Genomic DNA, 27,705 nt, shown 5'->3' with positions numbered 1-27,705 from the left:
CCAGGAAGCAAGTTTGGCCTGGTGGCTTGGGTCAGGGAAGGACCACCCACTCAGACCATCAGAGAAGGATAAAGGGTACAATGGCTAACTGGGGGGTATGAATTTCGGGTCTTTGTGGGAATGAGATAAAAAACAAGTGAGCCCAGCGTTTCTGAAACCATGGGCTCCTGGCTATGCAGTTGCTTTCCCTCCAACCCCGGTGTCCCTCAGAATCCCCTGGGGGGCATGTTGAACTTACTGATTCCCAGGTCCTACCCCAGACCCACTGATGCTGAGTCCCTGAGGATTGGGCCCAGGAAGCTGCCTTTTCTCACGAGCTCCCTGAGTAACTTGGGGCCTGGCCCAGTGCTGACATGCTGGCAAAGTCATGCCCCGTGTTTTGGGGTACCTGCTACTAAGATGATGCTCAGGCTGAGCACCCCACCATGTTAAATGCCCGCACCCGTGAAAGACCAGCAGAGCCTGTTGGGGAGTCCGTGGACTTGGGGCTCCGTTTGCTGGTACACCACAGCTGTGTTTCTTGTAGAAGCAGCCGGGCCCCTGCCCCGGGGGCTCCTGCTGGCATTCACCTAAACTCAGTGAGCCCCGCTGCTGCCTACAGCACCTGGGCAAGCCGAGTTCCAGGGCGGTGACCCCTGCCCAGCCCCCAGTGCCCACCTGGGAGGAAAGGAGAAGGGGCACCGAGTCAGGTACAGCGTCTGATCCTTGTCCAGACCCTAGCAGCATCTTGCAGCCACTAGGTGGCTGCTGGAATATGGAGCCTGTCCCCTCTCAAGAGGCCTCAGTTTTCACACCCATACAATGGGCATGTTGATGGTAGTTGTACTGGTGAGCTTGCTTCCATCCTAGTGAGGCACAGACGTCATAGATCTTCTTTGAGAAGGTTTAGGTCTGGTGCGAGGGGAGCCTCCTGCTCAGCGGGTCTCCAAATCCCTCCTGAGACCACCCAGGAGGAAGACCTCCCTCTCCCTCCAGCTGCGCCTTCCTGTTAGTGCCCCTGGGGAGCAGCACAGAGCGTGCCTGTGCGGGGGAGAAGCCCATAAACGCTCCGGGCACCTGTGGCTCATCGGGAGCCAACTGGGGAGCGTTGTCTCATCCGATGACAGGACGCTGTGGGAAGGAGGGCTGGCGTCTACTTGTCTTTCCCTTTGTACAGAAGGCAAGAGGAGAGGCAGCTGCCCCCAAGCCACACAGGCGGTGTTCTGCGCTCCAGGGGCGGGTGGGAGAGGAGAGGAGGCACAAATGGAGGGGTGCTGACGCGTTCTGGCTCCCCCCGGGTGGAGGGCTAGCCAGCTGACAAGGGGGCTGTCCCCGTGGTGCCGGTGAGGCCTGAACCGTCGCTGCAGGCCAGGCTGCTGGCTCAAGGCTCCCGTGCAGAATAGGGACAGACCCACACGGGTCCCGCCCGGAGCCAGCAGCCCAGTCCCTGTTCCTCGGGCAGCCTCATGTCGTGTTGGGCAGCGGGTCCAGCCTCCCGATGCCTTGTCCCTTCTGTTCCATGGGCGCAATAATGGTCGGGCAGAAGAGTGAATTCCTGTGAAATGCTGAGCCCTGGGCCTGGCACCCCATCCATGCTCCCTGCACGCTCGATGGGATCGTCATGGTTGCCTTTGACGAGCTTCGTGCTTTCGGGGACCTGCCCAGGGAGCGCGGCTGTTAGCATCGACACATTAGCAGACGAGGAAACCAAGGCCGAGAAGGGGGAGCCACCTGCCTGAAGTCGCCCAGTTCCCTGGGTAGACCTGGGCTTCACCGCTGGTTCTGACTCCAGTCCCCCAACTTCGCTCTTCGCTGAAACGCCTTCCGAGGAATGTGGTCCGCAGGGACCAGGCTTGGGGAGTGTGTACTCCATGAGCGCCTGCCAGGTACATGGCTGGGCCCTGCCAACAGACAGCTCGGGACCCTACCGCGTCCTGCTTCCTGCCTGGGAAGGAAAGGGTTTGAGAAAGAACCCAGAGGCCAATGTGCTTCCCGCAGGACCAACAGAAGTGGCCAGGGCTGCGTTTGACTTTTGTGGGCTCCTCCCTCCATTTAAAAAAAAAAAAAAAGTAAAAATGATGTTTTATGACCATGTTGGTATAAAGATGAATATAATCCTGGCTGGATTAAAAATGAAAACATTTTCATGGGCCCCTAAAAGTACCATGGGCCTGGGCACTGTACCTGCAGACAGGATGGCCCCGGGTCCTGCGTCCCAGGCCAGGGAGCAATGCTGGCCTCTCCCTGCCCCAGCACCTGGGTGTTAGAACCAGCTTCCTATAGTCGAGAGCCCCTCCACCTGCACTGGAAACACATTTCTTCACTCAGCAAACATTTGATGAGCCTGAGATTGTTGTAGGCACTGGGGTAGGGCCTGAAGGATTTTGCCATCACATTGCCCACGTTCTCGTCGGAAGGTGGACAGTGACGAGACCGTGTTCTAAAGGTCAGGGAGGAGGCTGTGAAGACAAGTTCTGGGGTTCTCAGGAGGGCTTCCAGCTGCTCTCTGGATCCATACCCATGGTTTTTCCACTGCCACCTTCCGTCCCAAAGCTGCGGGCAGACGAAGACACTGCTTCGGGCTTGAGACGCTTTTGTCCTTGCAGACGTGCAAACACCTGGTCATTTGTTCCCAAGACAAGGACTCCAGCCTCTTGTCCTAGTTTCTAGGGTCCTCCTCCTCTCCCTTGTCCAGAGAAGAAATCACTCAGAGGCTCCGGAGGGCGGTGTCGAAAAGCCCGACCTCTCTAATCCAAGAAGACAATCTGGTGGCCTCATTTGCCCCCCTCAGGCCTCCTTGCCTCCAGCCGCTGCCCGTAGATGAGGAGGCCTGGTCTCCCCGCTCCCGCCCCCTGTCTGCTTCCTGAAGTCAGACACACATGCATTCTGGATGTCTGTGCGAAAAGGGAGCCTCTCGCTTCTCTCCTCGGGTGCGGGAGCACGTGCCCCTCTTCTTCACCAGCTCCGACGGGATTGAATGGGATTGCAAGGCATTTAAAGGATAGAGGGCATCTGCTGTCCCGGTGTGATGCTCGGCGGCGGTGGCGGCGGCGGCTGGGACGGGACCGCGAGGTGAGCCATTCGCCCAGGGCAGCTGTGCAGACCAAGCCCCGTAAAGCTGAGGTTGGCGAGTGATCCGCCCACAGCGCGCAGCTGGTTCCAAGGTGCCGTCACCCTTGTGATTGCTTCACATCCTGTTTGTTCAGAAGCCGAGTGAGAGACAGGAGGAGGCCTTGATGACCCAGAGGCTGGGATGGGTCCTTCCCGGGCTGGGTGGGCAGCAGTGACTGGGACAACACTGGGTCATTGGGGCCAGGCAGATGTCACAAGTGTTAACTACGTTCTCACCTGTCACTTGGGCCTTGGTCCACGGAGACAAGTGGCCGGAATTAATGTGTTTTGTACAATCGGCGAAGAGCATTCTGCTGCTGTGGGCCTCCACGGGGGATCCAGTGGCTCTGGGCCTGGAAAACGAAGCCACGAGAAAACGAAGATGTCGCCTTCTCTGTGATTGGGTTGTGCTCTCTCCTCTCCTGAGAGGCCCCATTTGGGCTCCATGCCCCTCCCTCGGATCTTCCCCTGGGCTGGGCTTGCTGATTCTGCTCCTGCCTCTCCAGGACCCGCCAACGGTGGCCTGATGCACGGGCTTGTCCCTGTCCTCCACGCCCAGAGTCCTGCACACCACCACCCACTGGCTCACCTCTTGGAAGACCTTCCTCCTCATGCCTTGGGGAATCCTTCCTACAGTGTGGAGGCTCTGTAGGTTGCCCACATTCACGCCCGAGCAATCTTTTCCTTCCTGTGTTTCCATCCACCTGGACTCAGTGATGGTTTGGTGGTTAAGTTCACAGCTTCGAGCCGGCTTCCCCATCTGTAAATGTGGGGTCAGGAGGCCTACCTGAGGAGGAATGGGCTCAGCACAGTGCCTGGCGTAGAGCAAACGCTCAGTAATGGTGGTTTCTCATATTTATTGTGAGCCAACAATGGGTAGAACCAACTCTGTCAGGAATACTTTCATGGGCAAATAACAGACAATTAAGGTGCCTTATCTCGGGGCAGTTATGGTTTCCTTTACAAGTCTGGAAGTATGTGGATCCAGGGTTGGTTAGAGCAGATGTCAGCAAACTTTTCCTATAAAGTACCGGATGGTAAATGTTCTAGGCCTTGTGGGTCAGATAGTCTCTGCCACAGCTCCTCAACTGTGGCATTAGAGCATGAAAGCAGGTGGTAAATATGTGCACCAATGTGCAAGGTGGTTCCAATAAAACTTTATTTGCAAAAACAGGCGGTAGGCTGCATTTGGCCTGAAGGCTATAGTTTGCCAACCCCTGGGTTGGCAGAATCAACAACAGTCAAGATCTTTTCCCTCCTGGCCCCACGTTGTGTCCTGAGACTCATCACATCACATTTGGCAAGATGGTGGCCTCCACATCCCCAAGCATGGAGGAAGGAAGCAGGTGGACTAGATAAAGGATCTTCTTTCCTTCTGCCTGCCTTTTTAGGGAGGAGAGCATCTCTGAGAAGCCTGCAGCACCCATCCTAGAACGAGCTGTATGCGAGACTAGGAAGTGTCTGTTTGCAGCCTCCTCGTATGGAGGAGGGCCAGGGACAAAGGGGCTGGGCATGGCATGTGCAGCCACAGCCAGCCGCTTCTGCCTCACTGAACGCTTCTAGGATTGGGCCTTCCCCACTCAGCTCTGGAGTGGGAGCAGAGCCTGCTCAGACAGCTTTGTTGGCCTTTCAGATAGCAGGTGTGATGATTTGGGAACAGGTGGACACGTGGAATGTGCGAAGGCTGTGGGAAATGAGCAGCACAAAGGATTTCGCTTCTGCTTTCCATCACAGCAAGGACAGTGTAGGTTCATGCAAACCCTGTTGGTGAATGTTTCTCATATTCATGACCATCCAAGCTGGAGGCACCCCTAGGTGTCCTCCACTAGGTGAGTGGATCAACAAGCTGGGTTAGAGCCATACCGTGGAATACTACTCAGCGACGGGATCAAATCCATACTATGCAATAGTACTCAGCAACAGGGAGATGAGCAACTGGAACATGCAACCCCAGAGGCGAATCTCAAAGACGTCCAGATGGAAGTAAGCTGAAGCAGAAGACAGTGAGAGTCCACGTACATGAAATGTCGAGAAAATGCAAAGCTATGGGGATGAGAACAAGTCACTAGTTGCCAGAGGGTGGGAGTGGGGCAAGAACAGGTCTAGAAAGCACTGTTCACATCTGGGGCTGGCTCCTTCTCTGTTGGGAGGTCATCCTGAGCACCATACAATGTTTAGCACCATCCCTGACCTCTACCCACTAGATGGTTCTCCAAGCACCTCCCTCAAGTCGTAAAACCCCAGAATGTCTCCAGACCTTGATACATGTCCCTGGGAAGCAGAGACATCTCCAGTTTCAATGCACTGAGATAAAAGGCAGCACAGGGGAGTTCTGGGGGGCGCTGGAGCCATTCTGCATCTTGATTGAAGTGGTGATCACATCAGTCTATACATTTGTGAAGACTCACACATCTGTATTCAAGATGTTCGTTTAAGCACTAAAATTAAAAAAAAAAAAAAAACCAACTCAAAACCAAAACAGAATTAAAACATCCCACAAAGAGGCAAGCCATGTGTTCTACTAAAGAGGAAGAAAGCAGCGAAGCCATCGCCCTGAGCCCACGCACCTGCCTACCGGGTAGACCAGATGCCTTCGTCCATCACGTATTGCTGCAGCCAACAGGGGGATCAGATCTAATGCTACATCGGGAAGACCTTTCTCTCCTCACTTGAGGAGCACCTCTGGGCAGATTAAAATACAAGACACCCCGTTAAATTTGAATTTCAGCTAAACAACAAATAATTACTTAGTGTAAGTATGTCCCACATACTGCCAACATTATTCATTTCTCCGAAATTCAAATTCAACCAGGCATCCTGTATTTTTACTTGCAAAGTCTGGCAACCCTGTTCTTGGGCAAATCTTCAGGTGGGTTTGTTTCTTTTTAACCTATTAATTCTTAGCTAGACTATACATCTTTTCCAACTTCCCTGAAGACACAGACCTTATGGTTAAAGTATTATGTTTCTTGTTCCTCCCTGCCTCGATCAGTTACTACTCCTACCTCCAGCCCTCTGCCTCATGCATGTGGCCTGGCTCCCTATTCGGTGATATTCACCCTGGACATTTAGATACACACCATCAAAAGAGATACTTGCCCTTGCACGTGCTAAGTAAAGCCAATACCCTGTGATATCATAAAATGAAATAGAATCCTTCTGCCAGACAACCCACATGTCCTCTCCTCCAGTAAAATGCTTCTTGGCCCCTTTTGGGGGTATTAAAACAAAAAAGAAAAAACCTTACATATATACATACTCTCATATGTTGGTATATGCTTTAAATTTCTTCTCTCCAAGATGTGATCACACTGTATCTGGTTCTGCGCTTCCTTCCCTGGGCTCTGGGTGTAACCCCCGGGGTACAGAGCAGTGCCCGGCCCCGGCCTGTGCACCATGAATATTTGTAAAAAGATGAATGAATTATTTAGGTGCCTGGTCCGCTAACTGTTTGGATAAAATGCCACATTGTCTCTAGCGTTTTACAGTTAAAAACTTGACTGTGAGGACTTACCTTTGTGTGTTTGTCCAGGAGTGGCGCTTGTTTTAGGGAGGGGTGTGACAAGCCGTGGCTCACCACCTGGGATGTGTGGCCTCCCAGGGGACACTTAGCGATGTGTGGAGACAGTTGTGGTCGTCAGGACTCCGGGGGAGCGGTGCTCCTGGGACACGTGTGCACATCCTCCAGTGCCCCCCAGTGGTCTGAGTGCCGGCGGCCGAGGACCAGCCACTGTGTTGCCACCATTGTTGGGTCAATGTGCTGTGGCCAGTCTTAGAACCCTGTCCTGTGCTGGGGCAGTGGGTGGAGGGGACCACCCTGCCCTGAATTGTGGGGCTCGTGGGAGGGCAGCAAAACGTGGGCAGGGCCCAGAGAGGCCACCCAAAGTGCGAGGGTCTAGAGGAGAGCCTGGTGGGAGGGGGCTTGTTTCTGGACCACCATCTGCCCCCCACACCAGCCTGAGGGGGTCTCTCACCGCAGAAGTCTGGCCATGTTCCCCTGTCCAGACCCTCTGTGGCTGCCGTCATACCTAGAATGTGATCTAGAGCCCCCAAGAAGGCCCTCTGTGACCCAGCCTCATCACCAGCCCCCCTTCCCTCCCTCTTTCCAGCTCCACTCCCCTCCTCCCTGTTCTTCAAACACACCATGTGTGTTCCTGTCTCCTGGACTTGGCATTTGCCATTCCTTCCTTGCGGAACATTCCTCCTCCAGAACCCCCGTGCCTAAGAAGCCTTCCCTGACCAGTCCCCCTTGTCCCTGCCCCCGACCCGGTCCTAGTTACTTCGTGGCCATCACCACCATCAATCACAATACTCTGCATCCCTGAGCTTATTTCCCTCCCCGGTGGGGGGGGGAGCGGTGCTTTGGGGGGCTGTTCTGGCTCACTGTTGTACCTCTCACAGAGCCGGGCACACAGTAGGTGTTCGTCAGTATTGCTGAATGAACTAAGGGGTCAATAACAAGGTAGTTGCTCAAGCCTGGGACACATAACCTCAGTGTCCGTTGGTAGGAGAGGATAAGGTAAAGGCATTTCCAGATGCGAGACTCCTCTGTGGCCACGAGGGATGAAGTCAGTGTGCTTCGTTGATGTGGAAAGATGTCACGGTATATTGCATAAAAGCCAGGTTTATATGAAACAGCAGTAACCGTCCCAATTATGAGGAATTGCACACACGTGTTTTTGTAGACACACATGCGTGCGGCTTGGACTAAACAATCACAGGGGTTTGTTCATTTTGGTGGTTGGGGCAAGAAACGAGCTTCAGGACTGGTTTGATCCAGTGGCTCAGCGACGTCACCAGAAATTCCGCATCTGTCTCTCTGCTCTTCCTTCCACCAGATCAGCCCCATTTGAAAATGTAAACATCTCGTGGTCTCTGGTTGGTGGCCATTTCTGGGGCTCCATCCATTCCTCCTCCCTCAATCTTGTCCAGGGAGAGAGAAGGTTGTTTTCGAATGCTGAAGTGGGAAGTTTCTTTCCCAGAAACTTCCAGGGTACCTCTCTTCCATTCATTGATTGCATTGGGTCCTGTGTCCGTCCTTGAGCCAATCACTGCAGCTAGAGGATTAGTTGTTGTCCGTTAGACCACAGGCCCACCCCTGTGGGGTCTGCTAAGGCACAGAGGCTGAAATGAAAATTGGGTTGGGTACCAAGGAAAGGGGGCGCGGGTGAGACAAATAGCATCATCCCCAATTTACAGATGAGGCAATCGAGATCCCAGCATCCAACTTTACCTCTCTTGGCCCACACAAGGTGGTCGGTGGAAGTTGTAGGTTTAAACCCCTTGAAGTTCCTCTTCTTTCCCCCCGTCCACCCATTGGTCTGCTGAGGCTGTGGGTCCCTGGACCTGGCTGTCCTGACAGCTGCAAGAGCCAGCCAGACCCCCTCCCTTGGTGCTGCATGGCCCGCTCGCGGCCCTTGGATTTACTGTATCTGGAACAGCATCAGGTTTTCAAGCGAGGCATTTTTATTTTGCCCTAAAAGCCTTCCAGGTGGGGGTGGGGGCAAGATACAATTCCTAGGGGCTCAGCTTTAATGGTTTCTTTTATAGAATCGTTCGAATTATAAATGCATGAACTCGAGGAAACCCTTGCTAAAGAATGCAGGAAAGCCGAACATTCAAGGGGGTGAAGGTAAAGCAGTGGTGGATGGGGGACGTTTGCTCTTTTAAACATGAGCTGTTAAAAAACCAAAGCGAACCCCCTGGTGCCGATCTGGTTCCCGGGAGGCTGGGTTTCCTGACTTGGGCCCGTCTGGGGGGCTCCAGGTGAAGTTAGTTCCAGATGTGGACGGGCCCAGGGCCTCCAGAAGCACCACTTTCATTGGCCTCTGACCCCTCCGACCTAACTGGGGGTTATGCATTTCTGTCCCGGTTACACAGCCTGGGTTCAAATTCTGCTCTGTTACTTCCAAGCTGGGTGTCCTTGGTCAGGTTATTCAGCTTCTCTGGGCTGTTCTCTCATGAGTGAGATCGGCTTTCTTTGCCCTGTCTCTTGCTTTACCTTTCTTTGGAATATTTATCACCATACGGCATGACAATAAATACACCCTGGCCAGTGGCCTGAGCTGATACCCTGCTCTCAGCTCCCAGCCCGCTCTGCCCAGCAGCAGAGTACAGGACATGGCGCTTGTTCCGTCCGCTTTCTCCTGTCTGTCTCTCCAGCCCCGTACCCTCTGGGTGCCCTCCTTTCTCCTCCCCAAGCTTCTTCCAGATCCTTCCAGATCCTCCCTAACTGGGCACTCTGATGCAAGCCCTGACCTCTCAGTGGTGGAGTCAGGGTGCCTGGGCTCGGCCCTCAGGCCGCTGTCCAGCTACACCCTGTCCCCAGAGGAATTCCTCCCTGTCACCCCGACCGATGCCCCGAGCCAACATTTATCGAGCATGTCCGACGTGCAAAGCTCTGTTCTGGGAAGCGTCTGTGTGTTGAGTGACAGAGGCAGGACTTGAACGCGGGAAGTCTGGCGCCCAGCCAGAGCACGTGTGGTTCCAAAGTCCATCTCTCCCCCCGGATCAGGAGCTGCACCCGGGCTGGGATGGTCCGCTGCCCACCTGCCAGCTTCCCTCGGGCGACAGGTGGACACCGAAAATGGCAGCCATTGACCCACACTGCGTTCCGCCTTCCACCCTCCCCCACCCTTGCCTCAGTTTCCCCACCTCCATAAACGGCCCCTCCCTTCTTCCAGGTGCTCAGGCCCAGAGCATGAAAGTCAGGTGTGACTGCACCTTCTCGCAGCCTCTCTGTCCAGTCCCTCAGCAAATTCTGCCAGATGTTTCTTTCAAGGTAGATCCAGGCTCTGTTGTTTCCCAGCTTGGGATGTGCTCTTGTTATGTGACCATGGGGTGAAACTGGGGAAGGGTACAGGGCACGTCCCTGTACATTTTCTTCTGCAACTTCCTGTGATTCTGTAATCATTTCAAAACAAAACTTTAAATGTAAATTCCAAAGACGGATTTGAAAAATGAATCACTGAGGATCTGTCTCTGGCCAGCCCTGCTCGCTGCTGCCTGGAGCCAGCCCTGTCCCTCTCCCTGGACTGTCCAGTAGCCTCCCTCTGGCCCTCCGGGGGCACCTGAGGTGCTCTGTTAGAGACAACTCGGGGTGCCCGCTGCGCAGCTCAAACACCCCGTGGCTGCCACTTCACACCACCGTCTCAGTCCCTGGTCCACAAACTGGGGGGCTTAAAGCAGCAGGGCTTCGTCCTCCCTTAGTCTGGAGGCCAGAAGTCCCAGGGCTGTACCCCTTCCGAAGGCTTGAGGAATGAGTCCTTACTTGGCTTCATTGGTGTTTGGTGTTTGTTGGCCTCCTTCCCTCGGGGGTGTGTGTGCGTGTGTGTTTGTCGGTGTCTCTGTGTTTTCACGTGGCCTTCTTCTTCTTTTTTTTTTTTTTTAAAGATTTTATTTATTTATTCATGAGAGATAGAGAGAGAGAGAGGCAGAGGCAGAGGGAGAAGCAGGCTCCCCGCAGAGCGGGGAGCCCAATGCGGGACTCGATCCCAGGACCCTGGGATCATGACCTGAGCTGAAGGCAGATGCCTAACCGACTGAGCCACCCAGGCGTCCCTCACGTGGCCTTCTTCTAAGGACACCAGTCATTGGGTTAGCTGCCATCACCACCCTCAAGTCCGGTGTGACCTCATCTTAACTAGTTACGTCTGCAAAGATGCTATTTTCAAATAAGGTCACATCCTGAGATTCTGGGTGGACATGAATGTGGAGGGACACTGTTCAATTCAGTAAACAGAATAAAGGAAAAGTGCTTGCTGTTGCCCACAGGACCCTACATGATCTGTGCTCCCGATAGGCCCCCCTGATTTATCCCACTGACCCCTCCTTCATCCCTGCTCACCCCAGTCGGTGCTCTAACCCGGCAGCTGGTCTCTTACCTGTTGCTTGAACACACCAGCCTCGCTCCCACCTCCAAGCAGTTACCTTTGCGGTGCCCTCTGCCCGGAATGCCTGTCCTCAATACCCACATACGTGGCTCCCTCCCTCGCTGTTACCCAGTCCTCTGCTCAAACGGCCCCTCCATGCATAAGGTGATCATCACTGGGGCTGTTTGCCACGGTTCCCACCCTCCTTGGGCAAACAGGGTTCTCCCACCTCTTGAAATTAGGTAGATCACATGACCCACTTTGGCCAAGGAAATGTAAGTGGAGCTTCCTCTAGCCCAAGTCCCGCAAACCTTAGCCGGCTCCTAACCCACCCCGCTCCGTTTTTCTCCCCGCACACATATCACCACGGGCTACCGTGGTCTGTGCTGCCTGCCCGCACCTCCCCTGCACCCCATGCATGCCGAGAGGACACCTCTGTGCGCTTCCTTGCTGTGTTCCAAGCTCCTGAACAACCTGGCATAAATGCTGAATAAGTACTTGCTGGATGGACAATAGCAGGTGCATGAGTGAACCACGGAGGCGAGGATAGAAGTCACTCCATGCAGCCCCTCCCCTCAAACCGCTTCTCCTGTAATTGATCTTCTGTGCATTTGACTGCTTCCGGTCTAGGGCAGAGCATCAACCCCAAGTTGGCGGGCCTGATCGGGCGGCACGGACCCCAGAACAAGCAGCCCTTCATGGTGGCCTTCTTCAAGGCCACGGAGGTCCACCTTCGCAGCACCCGCTCCACGGGGGGCAAGCAGCGCAGCCAGAACCGCTCCAAGACTCCCAAGAACCAGGAAGCCCTGCGGGTGGCCAACGTGGCAGGTACGCCCTGGGGCGGGAGGGTCAGTGCACGGACCCCAGGAACTCACAGCAGGACCCCAGTAGGGGCGTGACTCAAATCCATTCCTATGCCCCGCAAATGATCCTCGAGCCAACGTAGCAGGAAGCAAACCCGGCAAAATCCCATCCTGCGCAGAGCTCACCGCCTTAACTATATAAAAGTAGTAAGTTCATTTAGAAATGCACATAGCAAAACATTAGTGTAACAAGATGCCAGTCGTGTAAATTTCCAAGTAGACAAAGTGATGGCTACAAATAAATGAAAGAAAGCTCTAGAAACATGTAGTGGGAAGACGCCACACCACCTTCCCCAGGGAGGCCGCTGCTTGGGAGTGAAAAGGAGAAAAAAATGGGGGAGTTTGCTGTGTTTTCAATTCTAGTTCTTAAAGTGAAAGATATTTGAAACTCATGGCTCATTTTACTACTTTGTTAAATATGGGTCGTAGTGAGTTTTTTGTGTATTATTTGGGATAGTTTTAGGTTTGTTTGAAATGTTTTGTTATTATAAGTAAAAAAAAATGAGCATTAGATTTTCCAGTGTATTTTGGGGGATACTTTTAGGTTCATTGCCATGATGCATTATTATAAGTAAAAACAAATTAAAAATAAAGGTAGCATTTTCATAGCTAGCAATTCAAAGATTTAATAGAAAATACTGGTTAGTGCATTCCTTCCAGGAAACCTCCAGGGCTTGAGACATTTAGGTACTTGTTGTAGGGTGTATGGTGTTCTGTGGTTCTTGAGGCTCTGAGGAGGATGGCCTGCCATTTGATAGTGGAGACAGACATGGGGCATAGAGAGGTTAAGTAACTTGTCCAAGTGCACAAAGCAAGTAAGCGGCAGCCCTGGGATTTGAGCCTGTTTGGTTTTGCCAGGAGGCGGTCTGCTTGATGAACTCTGGGCCCCCCAACAATCCTGTTAACTGTCTTCACACAATTCACTAGGCATTTGCTGGGCCCCGCGTGGGCCTGCCTTTGCCAGCCTTGGGGCTTGGCTGCAACAGGGTCCTTTTCCCTCTGGGCTGACCAGGCACCAGGGTGTTGTTGGCATCTGGTGGCCTGGGGTTGCTGGGATGAGTCTGCGGGCTGGGCTGGCCTGGACCGGCCTCTTCAACACTGTGGACGCCTGTGGCCTGCATGCCCACACCCTGCCCCGCCCCGCCCCATGGTCTTTTGCATGTTGAGTGCCACTTCTGAAAAGATGCACATCGATGTTCCCCCAGACCAAAAGGAAAGTTGCAAATAAATTAACTTCACCGACAAACCATTTTCCCCATGGACTGCGGAAATGACCACCCAGATCCAAGGTGCCCAGCTTGTGGCTGAAAGAAACCACCTGCCCTGTCCCCTCACCTTGACCAGCTATACTGCTCTCTGAGCGGTGCTCCCTCAGCTCCCCAGATGTCCATGTCTTAATCCCCAGGACTGGTGAATCCGTTACCTTACATGGCAAAGGGGGCCATGGCTGCCAATAGAATGTGGGTTGCTCATCAGCTGACCTTAAAATAGGGAGATAAGCCGGCATGGTCCAGGTGGGCCCAGCATCCCACTGTAATCACGGAGGTCCTTCCAGGCGGAGAATCCCTCCTCGCTGTGGTCCGAGAGGTGTGAGGCCAGAGGAGGGCAGAGAGGTGTGATGTCGCAGGCTCTGAAGATAGAGGTGGGGTGTGGCACACAAGCCGACAAGGTGGGTGGCTTTTAGAAGCCGGAAGAGACAAAGAAATCTATTTCTCCCTGAGCCTCCAGAAGGAACACAGTCCCACTGACGCCTTGAATTTAGCCCATGTGGGACTTCTGAACTACAGAGTTGGAAGATGATAAACTGGTGTTGTTTTCAGCCGCCGTGTTTGTGATAATTCATTAAAGCAGCCGTAGGAAGTGGACCCACCACGTTTGCAGAGTGGTTTACTCCGCGTGCCCCTGCGCCATCTCAGAGCGCTGGGTGGGCTGCGAGGCCAGGCAGGGTCTGCAGCGGAATCAGCCTGCCGGCTGCATGGGCAGCGCTGAGCTGAGCTGTGCCCGGAGGGGAACACGGGGGGCACATGGCGGCCAAGCAGCCCCCACCCCCAGACTAACCTTTTACTGTCATCAGCTTCTTTGGCTTCATGTAGCCAGTTTTCCTATTTCTGTTCATTTTCCTTTTTGAAGGCGAAGAAAGGAACGGTCGCTGTGCTTGGTGAAGTTTTTAGAGCAGGGTTTCCTGACCCCAGGGCCCCTGCATGGGCTTCAGTGTCTGAAGCTTGTGTGCAGGGATTCTGGAGGGCTCCTTCACTGGCAGGTGGATCCATTCTTTTTTTAGGCTTCTTGGAAGGCTCTGTAAGGCCCCCTAACGAAAATCCGACAGAATCCCTTAATTTGCAGTGGGAACCTCCTCTGGGCTGGCTCTAGCAGCTGGAGTCCCCTGGGGAAAGCCAGCCATGGTCCGCCCTCGGGTCTGGGCCAGGCTGGACGTGGCTGTCACTTACTAACAGGCCTGAGGGGCAGGGGATGGTGACTAGGGCTGCAGAGAAGACTGCCCCGCCAAGAACTCAGGGACTAGCAGGTGCCCCTGAGGCCTGGCTGGGTCGGCTTGACCAGAGTGATCTGGGGACCCACAGGCACGGGGCTTAGAGTGGGAGGCGGCGGCGCTCCTTTGAGGGGAGAGGGAGGCCGTGGAACAAGGGGAGGGTGGGGCTGGCAAGGTGAGCAAGATCAAGAGTCCTCTTCAGAGTCACATCTTGAGTTTGAACTTCATCCAAAACAAATTTGGAAGCCTCTGCAGAGTTTGAAGCTATGGTGTGGGGGCAGGGGTGCTCAGATGATCCTTCTGGCTGCGCTGAGAATGGTGGGGAGCAGGGTGGGGTGCTCAGGGAGGGTCAGAGGAGAGAGACTTGTTAGATGTCTTTCCATATCAGCCAGGCAGGACATGCTGGTACATTCCATGCTCGCAGACCCAGCGTCTTGGAGGCCTGTCGGGTGTAATGAAGGAAGAGAGACCAGGCCTCAAAGTCCTGGAATTCGACACCCAATTTCCCCCCCATGCATCCCCACCAAACACTCCATTTACATAACCCCCAGGACGGGGCTCTCACTCCCTCACATGACAGCCGTTCTAGTTTGCCTGGAATCTGTCTCCGTCCCAGGACTTTCTACTTCCTGGCCCTTTTTGCAGTTTATCTCAACCCTTCCCGGAAATTTAATTAAAAAAAAAAAAATACCAAGGCCTGGGCTGCACCCCAGGCTTGGTAAACCAGAATGTCTGAATGTGTGTGTATGCACACATACATACCCTTTTGAATGGCTTTACCTCATGTGATGGCTGGGAATCCTGCTAAATCCTCTCATGTGGCGGCCCTTGATGTGTGGGAGGGATAGTCACCCTCCCACCTCCTGTCCACTGCAAAGCTTTCTTACCTGTAGGCTGATCACCCCGCCCCAGAGCCTCTACCTGCTCTTAGAGCATGTGGTTTGGGGTTGAGAGACTGGGTCCCACTTTCTTCTCCCCACCCACATTTGCACCCAACCCCCTGGGAATTAGGCATCTTCCCCAAATGATCTGGGGGTTGTAACTTGTGAGCTGCTCAGGCAGGGGCTGGTCAAGGCAAATGAAGTGGCAGCATGGGTTTGGGGGGGCCAGACCAGAGGGAGAGGGGAGCTGGGAGTCTCCTTCATAGGCAGCTCTTCTTCCCTATCTTAGTCTTTCGGCTAATATACGGTCGTCAGGAAACAGGACTTCTGACCTCTCTCCCAGAGCAGCCTCACGATCCAAGGAGGCCCGGAGGGGCGGTGCAGGTGTCTCTGGTGACGGGGCCAGTGCCCAGCCCCTACTGGCACCCACAGCTGGCCTCACAAGCTGCTTGCTGCCTTCGTCTATTGGGCCTGGGTTTTAACATGAAGCCAAATATCGTTGATTTGCTTTAAGACAGGGTTGGGAAAAGTGGCACTCAGGCCGATACTTGCCCCGCCTCCACCCATGGCAGACATTACTAATCAGTCGCGGCACCTTCTTCTCACTGAGCCTCACAAAGCTTCAGATCCTGGTTTACTTAGGACATCAAGCAGCCAGAAATGTTGGTGCTTGACCCGAAGCTTCTTTGCCACATCCCTGTCCCAAGCTAACGTGTTCGGTCCTCTGTTTTGCTCAGGCTGCTTCACGCATCACTGGCTGAGGGATGCTCTTCCTCCCTCCCCTCTACCTTCCACATCCCTACAGCAAGGGGGAGAAGGAGGCTGCGCATTGACGTTGCTTCCTGCGACTGTGGGCGTTGCCGCAGCAATGGAGGCCATCTTTGGACTTCCACTCAGTGCTTTCGGGACAGTATTGCGAATGGTCTGATAGATTTCTTGGAGCTCTTCTCTGATGGTTCCCTTGACCTCGACCTTCACATGTTAGTTACCACCTGGCCCTCTGGAGGCCCTGCTACCCCTGTAACTGGTTCCCTGTCTCAGCCTTCGGGCTGCCAGGCCCAGAGGTAGGGAAGGGGGACCCCGGACCCCCATTGCTGCTTTGTCCTCCCAACCTCCCCCGGCCCCCAGCCTTGGAGCTCAGTCCAGCAAAGTAGACCTTCTGCCCCCTCCACGCTGCCTGCTGCTGAGCCCTGCTCATGCCTCCTCATTCCTGGAAGGCTCTAGTGCCTGACTCTCTGTCCCTCGGTCAGCAGCCACTGCTCTTAGAGTTCTTGCTGACCTTCCAGTCATGGAAGGCACCTTCCTCTCCATTCCCCTACGTCCTCATCCTGGAATTTTCCTCCTCTGGATGCCTCTCTGGCTGGCTCTCATTTCCTTTTGGTTCTTACGCAAACATCCCTTACTCAGAAGATCCTTCTGTTAGCACCCTCCATCCCACAGTCCCCCTGGAAGCACACCCTCCTCTCCTACCTTACTATTCTCCATCTCGACAGGATATAGTCTATGTTTACTTGCTGACTTACTGCCTGCCTCTGTCACTGGAAGATAAGTGCCCCTGGAGCAAGGCCTTGTTTTATTCATGCCTACCCTGTAGCTCTAATGCCCAAAACAGCATCTGCAAACCAGTAGACACTCATTAACAGTTTGTATGGACGGACGGATGGATGGATGCATGGATGCGTGGATGGATGCATGGTTGGATAGATGGACGGATGGATGGATGCGTGGATGGATGGATGGATGGGTGCGTGGATGCATGGATGGATGGATAGATGGATGAATGTGTGGATGGTTGCATGGATGGACGGATAGATAGTTGCGTGGATGGATAGATGGATGGATAGATGGATGGATGGATGGATGTGTGGATGGATGCATGGATGCATGGATGGATGGATGGATGGATGCATGGATGGATGGATACATGCATGGATGGATGGATGGATGTGTGGATGGATGCATGGATGGATGGATGCATGGATGGATGGATGCATGGATGGATGGATGGATGCGTGGATGGATGCATGGATGGATGGATGCGTGGATGGATGCATGGATGGATGGATGCATGGATAGATGGATGGATGGATGCATGGATGCATGGATGCATGGATGCATGGATGGATGGATGCGTGGATGGATAGATGGATGGATAGATGGATGGATGCATGGATGGATGGATGGATGGTGCACCAGGCACCCAGGAGGTGAGACTGTGCCCACCCCACCCTCACTGAGGTCATCTCAGGAGCTCTGAGTGTCCCCAAGGGTCAGGATCCCTCCTATAAAGACACACGCAATTCTGTCATAATGAATACAATATGATTTTCCTCATTGGTTTGCAAATCTTTAAAAATTGCTTTCCTGAACTATAGATATAAAGATATGTACAAAATCAGGAATATTCACAGAGACTGATGGAGGTGGAAGTTGCATGGGATTGAACCCACCCAGCCATGAATACGTGCTCATCTCAGACCTACGCATTTCCGGAAAGCCTGTTGGAGAACATTTTCTGATTGCTGCACCCTCTGCTGCCCTCCCTGTTTTCTTCTCCTCAACCTCGTTCTTCCTTCTCTTTCTCCCTCCCACCCTCACTCCCCTCCCGCACCATTTCATTTCAGATTTGTTCCTAGCCTCGGAGTAGTCCGAGTGGCTGTACATTCAGAGCTTCTAGGACAGCGTAACGCCCAGCAGGTGCCCAAGGACATCTTCCTGACTTACAGTGTATGGTAGCCACATGTGGCTTCCTACACAACTCTCACACCCATTTCACAGATGGGGAAGTTGAGGTCCGGGGAAGGGAATTCAGTGATATCCTTTTTATCTTACTGTTTCTCATTAACCTAGAAGCCATGCAGATAGAATTCTTGTGAATCAGGGGACAGCAGGAAACTGATATTTCACTTCTTCCAAACATGGCGTGTCATCAGGTTTGGAGGAAGCAGTCATTAACTCCAAATGGTTAAAGAGTGTGTGTGGGAATGAAGTTTGCATATAGTTTTAACCTTCCCTCGCAGGTGGGCTGGAAGGATGATCATCAGCATCTTGTTGCCATGAGCTTAGCATCGTGCTAAACTGATTTGAACGTGCACAGCTGCCCTGGTAGGCACTTTCTCCTCGCTCTGCAGACGAGGAGCCCAAGGTCTAGGAGAACCAGGGGCTGACTCCAGAGCTGGAGCGGCACCCCCTTACCTGGTCCTGACCCACTGGCCAGACTCTACTTGGGAGCTGGTGTGCTCTGGGGTCTATCTCTGGGCTCCAGCTGACTACCACCCCCACACCAGGATGCACCTTTCCAGGTAGGACCCCCTGGGTGGTTTGGCTGCAAGTCTCAGAAACACAGATCAGGTGGCTTCAACCACTAGGAAAGCTGTTGGCTCCCAGTGCCAAGGTTGGGTGGGCATGAGGGTTGGTTGATCCAGAAAGTCAAGGACAATGAAAGCCCTGGCTTCCTGTCCTTGCCCACCATGCTCAGTGTTGGCTTCTCCTCGAGGCTGTGGCTGCATGTAACAATCAGCTCTACTCCTTTTCAGTTCCCGGGCAATAGGGGCAAGAGATGAGTATCTTTTCCCATGGGTCTTTCTTAGGAATTAGGAAACTTTTTCCAGAAGCCCCAGCATGCTTCCACCTGTGTCCCTTTGGCTTGGATGGGGTCATTTGCTTATCTGAGCCAATCCTCACTCCAAGGATGAGATAGGAGCTGGTGAGCTCAGTCCTGGGTCTGAACCAGTCACTGACAAGGGCTGGGGTTGCCATGAGCCCCTGAGGCCACCAGGAGGGCCACTCACCTGACCATCTGAGAGAGCTGACCGGGCAGGGGGAAATGGGTGCATCTGGATGCTTCCCAAGTGTAGGTCAGGCGAGCAGGCAACCCTGGGTCATCTCCTGGGCTTTCCTCTCCAACCTGCAAGAAGTTCTCCTTGTGTCCCTCACCCACTGGTGTTCATTACCTTCTGAGGCCTGGAGGGATCACAGCAGTAGACAAAAGCTGAGGCATTGATGTTTTCTTTATTTGTGTGTTAACTACACAAATATGGGTGGACACTGGGCTCTGGGGATCCAATGGTGACCTCACAAGACCTTTTAGAAAAGGCAACATGTGAGGTGAGGCTTGAGTATCAAGTAGAGCCAGACATAGAAAGATTATGAAAAGGAGCATTTCAGGTAGATGAAACAGCAAGTGCAAAGGCCCTGGGGTAGGAACAGGTTTGGCAGTACATACACAGCACAGAAAGAAGGCTGTGGCTTAGGAATCAGGGCCACATAGGGCCATACAGGCCAAGGGCAGGAGTTGAGGCATTGCTCTAAGCATGATAGAAAGCCCTTAGAAAGTTTTAGCTGGAGGAAATACAAGTCGTGGGTAAGAAAAGAAAAGAAAAAAAAATAATAATCTCCATAACTGCAGGATGGAAAATTGTGCAGGAACACCAGAGTGTGTGTGTGTGTCTGTGTGTGTGTGAGAGGAGGGGGGGGGGCAGAGCTTTCTACGTGTTTACAAGTGCTCAAGCCCTAACCCAAATGCCTACAAACCTTACATACTTCTGGAAAACCCCAGTGCATAGTTTTTACTCCTTAAAAAAACCTCAGTAGTGTGTTTCTCTGGGAGGTCAGTGGGATTTGACTTCCTGCCCTCTCATTTCTTCCTGGTGGTGGGGACTTTGTCCCAGGCCATGTCAGTGCCCCCTCTTGCCCTTGAAGAGGGGTGAGCATCGTGAGGTGGGCTGGCCTCAGCAGGTGAGCTTGGCCAGAGGCAGTCCCCTCTGAGCAGGCTCCCGCAGCCAGCATGGTGGCGCATGGATTCCTATATGGAATCTGGGCAGAGGTCAGCTTCCAGACAACACGTGTGTATAAAAAGGCCAGTGTCCACCTAAGGATCCAGAGAGCATTAGGAGCTAAGGTGGCGCAAGAGGGGTGGGGATGGTGGTGCCTCTTACGGAGGCCGTTAGCTAGGGATGGAAATGAGTTTTAAGGCTATACAGGTACTCGAGTGGCTTTTGTGTCAGAAAGGTCACCTTCCAGCTGAGTTCGACTGCTCACACCACTGCCTTAGGCTGAGGAAACCCTAATATGTGTGCGTGTTTCCTCTCCCCTGCCCGCACCCCGTCTCCTGCCAACGTAGAAAACAGCAGCGGTGACCAGAGGCAGGCCTGCAAGAAGCACGAGCTGTACGTGAGCTTCCGCGATCTGGGCTGGCAGGTAAGGACGGGTGGCCGGATCGGCTCCGATGGTGGGGGCTCTGGCGTGGGTGTCCCCGCACACCCCCCAAGGCAGCGGGGCTGGGTCCCGTGTGGGCAGTGAGCCATGTTTCTCATCGACTTCAGCGAAGACTCCAGAACCTAGTGTCCTAACTAGGGTAGAGAAGTCAGGTCAGGGATACAGGGATGACTCATGATATGCAAGGGCAGAAATGTGGTGGAGACTCCAGTTAGAGCCAGGAGCCCCAACACTTTGGACTCTGAGCCTCATTCTCCATGGGAACTTTATCTCCACCCTGCGGCTGCCTGCTTTTCTCAGAGGTGGTGGAGCCCGTGTGCTGGAACCCGGCTGCCTGCAGGGCCGCCTTCCACCCTCTGCCCTTCCTTCTTCCGTGATTCCCCTTCCCAGGGCAGGGGCGGATTGGCCCAGCTCGGGTCAGGTGCTTGGTCCTGCACCAGCCAGCTATTTGGGGGATGAGATCATGTTATAGGACCATGACGGCTCCTTCCGGAACCACTTGGATGGAATGGGGCGAAGGGCAGGGGATGAATCCTAGGACAGGCACGAGGGTCATACAATCTAATGCCTGTTTATGAGCATCTGTGACATTCTGGGCACTCTTCCAGGCCCTGGAGATGCGGCAGGGAGCGTTTCCGTGTGCCTGCCCTCATGGAGCTCAAATATCCCGAACGGGGCATTGAGATCACCGCTCGTTTTGTTGTCCACTCCTCAGCGAGCTTGTGGTCCGGTGGGGGAGTCCGGGTTCTTCCCCGGGGATCGTGCCCAAGCACACTATCAGGGCATTAGCGTATGGCCAGTGTGGAGCCCTCCCGTGGTTCTGTGCTCCGCGGGGCGCCCGGCCATGCATGCGCCCTGGTGCTGGAACCGAGCCCCAGACTCCAGCTCCTCTGCAGGAGGAGTCCAGAGACTTGAGCCCGTGAGGGGTGTACATACTGCTAGAACGCTATTCCTGTGCTAACCCAGCCCTGAAGGCGGGCCTGGCAGTGGGCATCCTTCACTGAGCCGCACACATGTACCAGGCGCTGGCTGGCTCATCTGCAGTCACTTAATTCTCAGTGTTGTGGGTTAGTTGTCTCTCTCCCATGTCGGTGACCTGAAGCATGGAGGTTTTGTGTAAAGCAAACTGCCAACGTGTAGGCACCTCGTAGTGCTAGAATTGATGCCACCCCGGTCACGCTTGTCTGGGCCACCTCCCAGTAAGGCCGTGCAAGCGTCCGTTCTGGGCTTCGCCCAGCCCCTGGGCGGTCTTTCCCTCATTTTGCCTTCTGTGGGGGGCCGTGGTAGCCTAGCCTCCATTTGTCCTGCTTCTGCGGGACCCCCAGCTGCTCGGGACAGTGTGGGCCGCGGCTTGGTCCCCTGGGAGCACAGAGTCTGGCCTGCAGGAGCGGGCTGGGGCGACAAAGGTCATGTGGGGCTCACGCTCTCCCTCCCGCAGGACTGGATCATCGCTCCTGAAGGCTATGCCGCTTACTACTGTGAGGGCGAGTGTGCCTTTCCTCTGAACTCCTACATGAACGCCACCAACCACGCCATCGTGCAGACGCTGGTGAGTGTGGCCTGCGTGCCCGGGGCGGGTTGGTGGGGGCACTCCGGGCCCTGCCTTGCGCTCCTCCAGGCTGGGGCCCTGACTTCTCGCAGGCCTTGGGCGCTCCTCCTGTCGTGGGCCCCTTCCTCCATAAAAACGAAAAAAGATGAAAAACCATATTTTATAACAGCATTGGCATAAAGATGTGTGTAATCTCCGACCCTAAAGTTCACGGATTTCTCCTAATTCAAAAAGAAATAAGAACAGTTTCAGGGGCTCCTAAAGGTATCTTGGCTCTTGGTCACTGTGCCTCACGGTGAAGTCAGCCTTGGCCCTGCCTCTCTCTGGGCGCCTGTTCTTGGTTGTCCGCGTGTCTGTTCTGCATCCATCGGTGTCCCCACCCCTGGCCCCCAAAGTCTGGGCTTTCCTGGGTTCAGGCAGGCTTGAGAGCCCATTGCCTCCCCGAGCGCATGTCTTTGCCCCCTAGCCTTGAACTTTGGGGTTCGGCCATCCAAGAGCATCTCCTGCAGGTAGACCCCGCACTGGGAGCTGAGGATGCCACCGGGAACAGCATAGACCTGGTCCCTGCCCTTGGGACCTCAGTTTCCAGGGAGAGAAGCAGTCAGGTGAACAACGGAGGATGCGTGAGAGGAGGAAGTGGTAGGAAGCAGGCAGACAGGACAGAGAGATGGGGCAGGGCGGGGGCTGTTTCAGGCTGCACTTCCATGGGGTCCTTGCAGGATTCACTGTGATAAGAAGATAAGCTCTTAACAGGATACCCAGCCCTGGTGACCCTTGATAGAAGTGATTTTTACTCTACTGAAAATAGCAGCAGTGATAAAAATTAAGAACTTCGTTCTTCAGCTTAGAATCTGAGGTTCAGGGATCTTGGTTATCTAGCTCCCTGCCATAAACATTACTGGGGCCTTTCCCTGGCTTGAATGCTCCTGGTGACAGAGAGCTCACTACCCAGGGCCATCCCCTCTGTGGCCATCCCACAGTTCTGTTTGTTCTGAAGCTTTTGGCTTCTTTTGTTTAGTGGCAGACTTGTTCCTGCCCTATGTGTTATGTCTTGGAGAAAAAGCTCCCTTAGTCCTTTCATTTGAACCACGCTCTGCCCTTCGAGTGAAGGCTTCTCTTTTAGCCATGCTTTTCCAAGGCCCTTCCTTCCCCAAAGGCAAACTCTGACATCCTGCTCAGGATTGAAAGTCCTTGGGCTGGAAACCAGTAGTGCCCCCAGCCTGTTCCTTGGCCTGGGCCTGTTCTCCTGTGCCCGTGTGCCCCCTAAGGTCCTGCCCCATGCCCCTAGGAGGTGCCAGGGGGTCTCCCAGGCTGCCAGAGGCACACCTCTGCCCTCCGACCCCTGCTTCATGGCCCATACGGCGGAAGCCTGGCTGTCCCCTCATCACCCACGCAGTCTGCGTGTCACTAGGGAGCTCTGGGATCAGAAGGAGCTGTCTGATTATCCTAACAAGAGGTTCTGTGGTCATGTTTAAAAAGAGGGAAGGGAAGGAAAAATAAAATAAGATGAAAATTGAGAGGAAGGCAGACCATTAAGAGATGCTGAGCTCTAGGAAACAAACAGGGTTGTTGGACGGGAGGTGGGCAGGGGATGGGGTAACCTGGGTATGGGCATGAAGGAGGACACTTGGCAGAATGGGCACTGGGTATTATTACATGCAGTTGATGAATCTCTAAATTCTACCTCTGAAGCAAATAAAAAAAAAAACAGGGCGGGGGAGTCCTTGCTTTCTGGGAGTCCTAGTGAAAAACAGAGGAAATGAGCTGATGTCTGGGATTTGCTTTCAAATTATTCAAGGGTGGAGGAGGTAGGGGGAAGGTTTAGATTTGTAAGGTTTGAAATCGTCCATAATAAGCTACTGAGTGTGCTGTCTTATGTCAGAGGTCACAGGCTGGAGGCTTCCAGAATGCTTTTACTTGGCACACGCGGTGTGTTGGAAACCTGGAAGTTTCACATCCAAACAGAGCAGAGCTAAGTCTCTGGCCTGTCCTGGACACTCGGCACACCCAACTGCATTGACTTTGGCTGGCCGCAGTTAGCTGGCAGCATCCGCCCTCGGGTTTGCCCCAACCCTCACTATTCCCTCTTGTCTTACTCTTCGCCTCCTTTGCTCGTCAGTGGTGCCTGCCTGGCCCCTTTGGGCCTTTGAGTTTGTTTGCCCCTGGCCCTCGTCCCCTGTAAGGTGCACAGAATCCCACGAGCAAGAAGGAGCAGCAAACCTGCGCGGCTAGCTGGCTTCTTCCTTCATTCCTCCTTTCTAGACCTTCTTCTTTCTCATGGACTTCCACCCAGGTGTTTGCCCAGTTTTGTCCTAGTTTCACTGCTCAAGAGGCAGAATCGTCTAGTATAATTTAGACCCGCACCATCCAATACAGTAACCACTTTTACATGTGGCTCTTGAGCACTTGAAATACGGCCAGTCTGAATCAAGATGCTTTGTCAGTCTAAAATATGCTAGGTTTTGAAGACTTAGTGCCAAAAAAAAAAAAGATTCTTTATGGTAAGTGTGTATTGAAATGATAATATATATGAAATACTGGGTTAAATGAACTATGTTATTTAATCTTACCTATTTCTTTTCCTCTTTTCAAACGTGGCTGCTAGAACATTTTCAATTACAAGTGTGACTTGCGTTGTATTTTTCTTGGACAGGACAGGTCTAGCCAAGAGGTCAGCTACTTTTTTCTGAAAAAGGCCAGATGGTAAATCTTTTTAGCTTCGTGAGTCATAAGGCCTCTGTTGCAGCTCCTAAACTTGGCCATCGTAGTGCAGAAGACCTTGGTACTAGGGAACCAATGGGCATGGCTGGGTGCTAATAAAACTTTATTCACAAAACCAGGCAGCGGCACAGGATTTGGCCTGCTGGCTCACCCTGTCTGCCCCAGGTGTTCTCCACTTGGGGCAGATCTGCCTCCCAGGAGATATGTGACAATGTCTGGAGACATTTTTGGTGGTCATGGTTGGGGGTTGAGTGCCTCTGGCTTCTTGTGGGGGGCGCTGGTAAACACTCTTCAATGCACAGGACCGAGGGGCAGTGGAGAACAACCTGGCCACTGACTTCCCAGCTATGTGCTGCGGACACCTCTATGCTCTGGGTCCCTGGTCTGCGCAACAGAGGTTATGCGTCACGGGCCAGAACTGGAAGTGTCACGTGCAGTCACTCCCAGGGGGGAGTGTCGCGTGCGGTCACTTTGCCCAAGCAGTTGGCGGTCCTCATAGAAATGAGGAGGCCGGGGAGCAGGGACCCAGCCCTTCTCACCACTGCCGCCATTTGCTGTGTGTTCCAGGTCCATTTCATCAACCCTGAAACGGTGCCCAAGCCCTGCTGCGCCCCCACTCAGCTCAACGCCATCTCTGTCCTCTACTTCGACGACAGCTCCAACGTCATCCTGAAGAAATACAGAAACATGGTCGTCCGAGCCTGTGGCTGTCACTAGCGCCTCCTGGAGGTCAGACCCTTCAGCGCCACACCGTTCGGGGTCCTCGGTCTCCCACCGCCCAGTGCCTCCCACCGCCCAGCACAGCAACTACCTTTCATGAGACCTGCCCTGCCCCCATCCCCAACCTTAAGGGCGTAGGAGGATTAAGGAATTCGAGAAGCAAATGCCTTTTGATCAGGTTTTCATCCGCCTCCTATGGACAAGATCCTACACGCTGCGGCAGGCAAAACCTAAAGGAAAAAAAATATATAAAGAAAAATTGCCCAGCCACGATCATTGGCTGTGACGTCTCAGCCGTGCACTGACTAGTTCCCAGGGGTAATTAGGAGCACCCTTCAGCCAGGCCACCCAGCAGCGGGAGGAAGGGGGCACGGCCAGGGGTGGGCACGTTTGTGTCTGTGCGCAAGGAAAATTGACACGGAAGTTCCTGTAATAAATGTCACAATAAAACAAATGAATGAAAATGGTTAGGATGTTACAGATATATTTTCCTAAACAATTTATCCCCATTTCTTGGTTTACTCTGATTTCATAAACAGAAGCTGTGGCCAGTGGAGGCAGGGGAGGCCCCCTCTCTGTTCCATTCTGGTTTCATTCTGAGGCTTGCAGAGGCCCGCTGTTTACAGAGACTTGCCCAAATCCAAGATTTGACCGGGAAAGGAGAGGGCAAATTTCTGCTTGGAGGAGGAGGTGTGTTGACCTTGAAGGAAAAATATGTTCCATCCTTCAGCTGGGTGTATGGCGGCAGAAATTAAATTAGGCATGTGAAGCACTGATGGACATTTGGAATTGGTTTTCCAGCTCTCCTAGTGGTAGAAAATCAATGTGGAATGACAGGGGGAAGGGACAGCAATCAGGAGAGAACCCACAACTTGACCCTGAACTCTAGCTAACATGGCCCTATTTAAAGAAGTGCCAGCGAAACCTCGCTCTAGATAGGGGTAGGATGGGCAGGCTTACTGGCCCTCCCCTAGCTGGGCTCCCCTGTTGGTCATGATTGGCAGCAGCACCCTGGAGTCTGGGTTCCAACCGGGGCCTCTGTAGCCACCTGTTCTCATTGGCTGACCCCTCCTGAGGGCTCTGCAAACAATAAGCTCCTTGAGGTAAGGAGCGGATGGCATGGTGGAGAACTGCTAGGTGCAGGGTATGCTGGACGTGAATCTCAAATGGAAGGATCTAGAAACTGCTTTGAGAGTGATGTCCTAATTGAGCATTCCAATTCAAAGGTGCCATCTCTGATGTGGCTCTTGGCGTGAGCCTCCCTTGCCTTGGCCAGTGGGTCCCCTAAGTGTTGTGCACCCAGCCTCTGGCTGTGACACAGGCCTTGTGGAGCTCTGGGCTGTCTGTGAACAAATAACAGGGTTATCCAGATGAGTCCTATGCCCCTGGAACCTGGTCCAGCAGGGAATCGTTTCTCCACCTTGATTAAGTTGGTTCCTAGAAATACTGGGGCCCCGTTTTTATTTTCTTTTATTTTTCTTCTTCAATAGCTTAGGCCACAGCCTCCACTCTGCCTGGTCAATGGGGAAGAGTCACTGTTTTTGCCGTACTTTGTTTTATCTATTGGCAGACCTGGGGATTTCTGTGTGGTTCCCTCTTGGTGCAAGTTTTCTCACCACTCAAGCCCCACCTGGTTTCTGGCTAGCATCCTTTGTACATTGAAACATGTAAATAGTTGTTACAAAACAAAGAAATTATTTATGTCCATTGGAAGCTCATTTTACACCCTCCTTCGATCCCTTGTTCAGGATGATGAGCTCGCTTCCCCCAGCCTGTTTGTTTTCTTATTTAAGACTATTTATTAATGATCAGACCAATGTACCTTCAGCTGTTGCATAGAGCAGTCTTCCGTGAATTTTCTGTATAAATAGACAAAATAAAAAGGGTTTTGACTTTTCAATAAAAGGAGACATTTGGTTCTGATTCTTGGGGCTGTGTATGTCTGTGTGTGTTGTTTTTTCTCTCAACTCCTGGACATTGGAGTTCTCTTGGTTTGCTAAGGACTCTCTGCCTTGGCCCCCACCATTAATATGCTGTTTATCATCCAGGCTCTGGGGAGAAAGGGGCGCTCGTCAATGTTTGGTGCAGCTGTGTGGGGCTCCAGGCAGGAGAGATGGAACCCAACAACAAATGGGAATTTGGTAGGCTCCACTACAAAGATCCTTGATTGAATTACAGTGCAGCTGTCAACAGCTGTTTCAAAGAGGCAGGGGGTAAATTAGCTGTGTTTACTGCTAACATAGTTTAAAGATTTAGTCATCCCAATAAAATAGAGGCACAAGAAAGAAAGAAAGAGAAAAAAGGC

General features: G+C 53.2%; 1 protein-coding gene across 2 annotated transcripts in view; it reads left to right on the top strand.

The window, feature by feature from the left end:
- Window positions 1–27,317, top strand: part of BMP7 (bone morphogenetic protein 7) — a 94,885-nt gene extending 67,568 nt beyond the window's left edge. Inside the window, exons 4-7 of one of the 2 annotated variants that reach the window (XM_021677894.1) lie at window positions 11,592–11,789; window positions 20,316–20,392; window positions 21,849–21,959; window positions 25,248–27,317. In XM_021677894.1, coding sequence (XP_021533569.1) covers window positions 11,592–11,789; window positions 20,316–20,392; window positions 21,849–21,959; window positions 25,248–25,397 — 536 coding nt within the window. In that variant the 3' untranslated portion in view covers window positions 25,398–27,317. The remainder of the gene's footprint in view (window positions 1–11,591; window positions 11,790–20,315; window positions 20,393–21,848; window positions 21,960–25,247) is intronic. The other variant, XM_044918630.1, reaches the window with a different exon arrangement.
- The last annotated feature ends 388 nt before the right edge of the window (window positions 27,318–27,705 follow it).

Source organism: Neomonachus schauinslandi, chromosome 10 (assembly GCF_002201575.2).
Source record: "Neomonachus schauinslandi chromosome 10, ASM220157v2, whole genome shotgun sequence".
In the NCBI taxonomy this organism is placed as follows: Eukaryota; Metazoa; Chordata; class Mammalia; order Carnivora; family Phocidae; genus Neomonachus; species Neomonachus schauinslandi.
The sequence above is the reverse complement of the archived record's forward strand: the minus strand, read 5'-3'. Positions and strand labels throughout refer to the sequence as shown.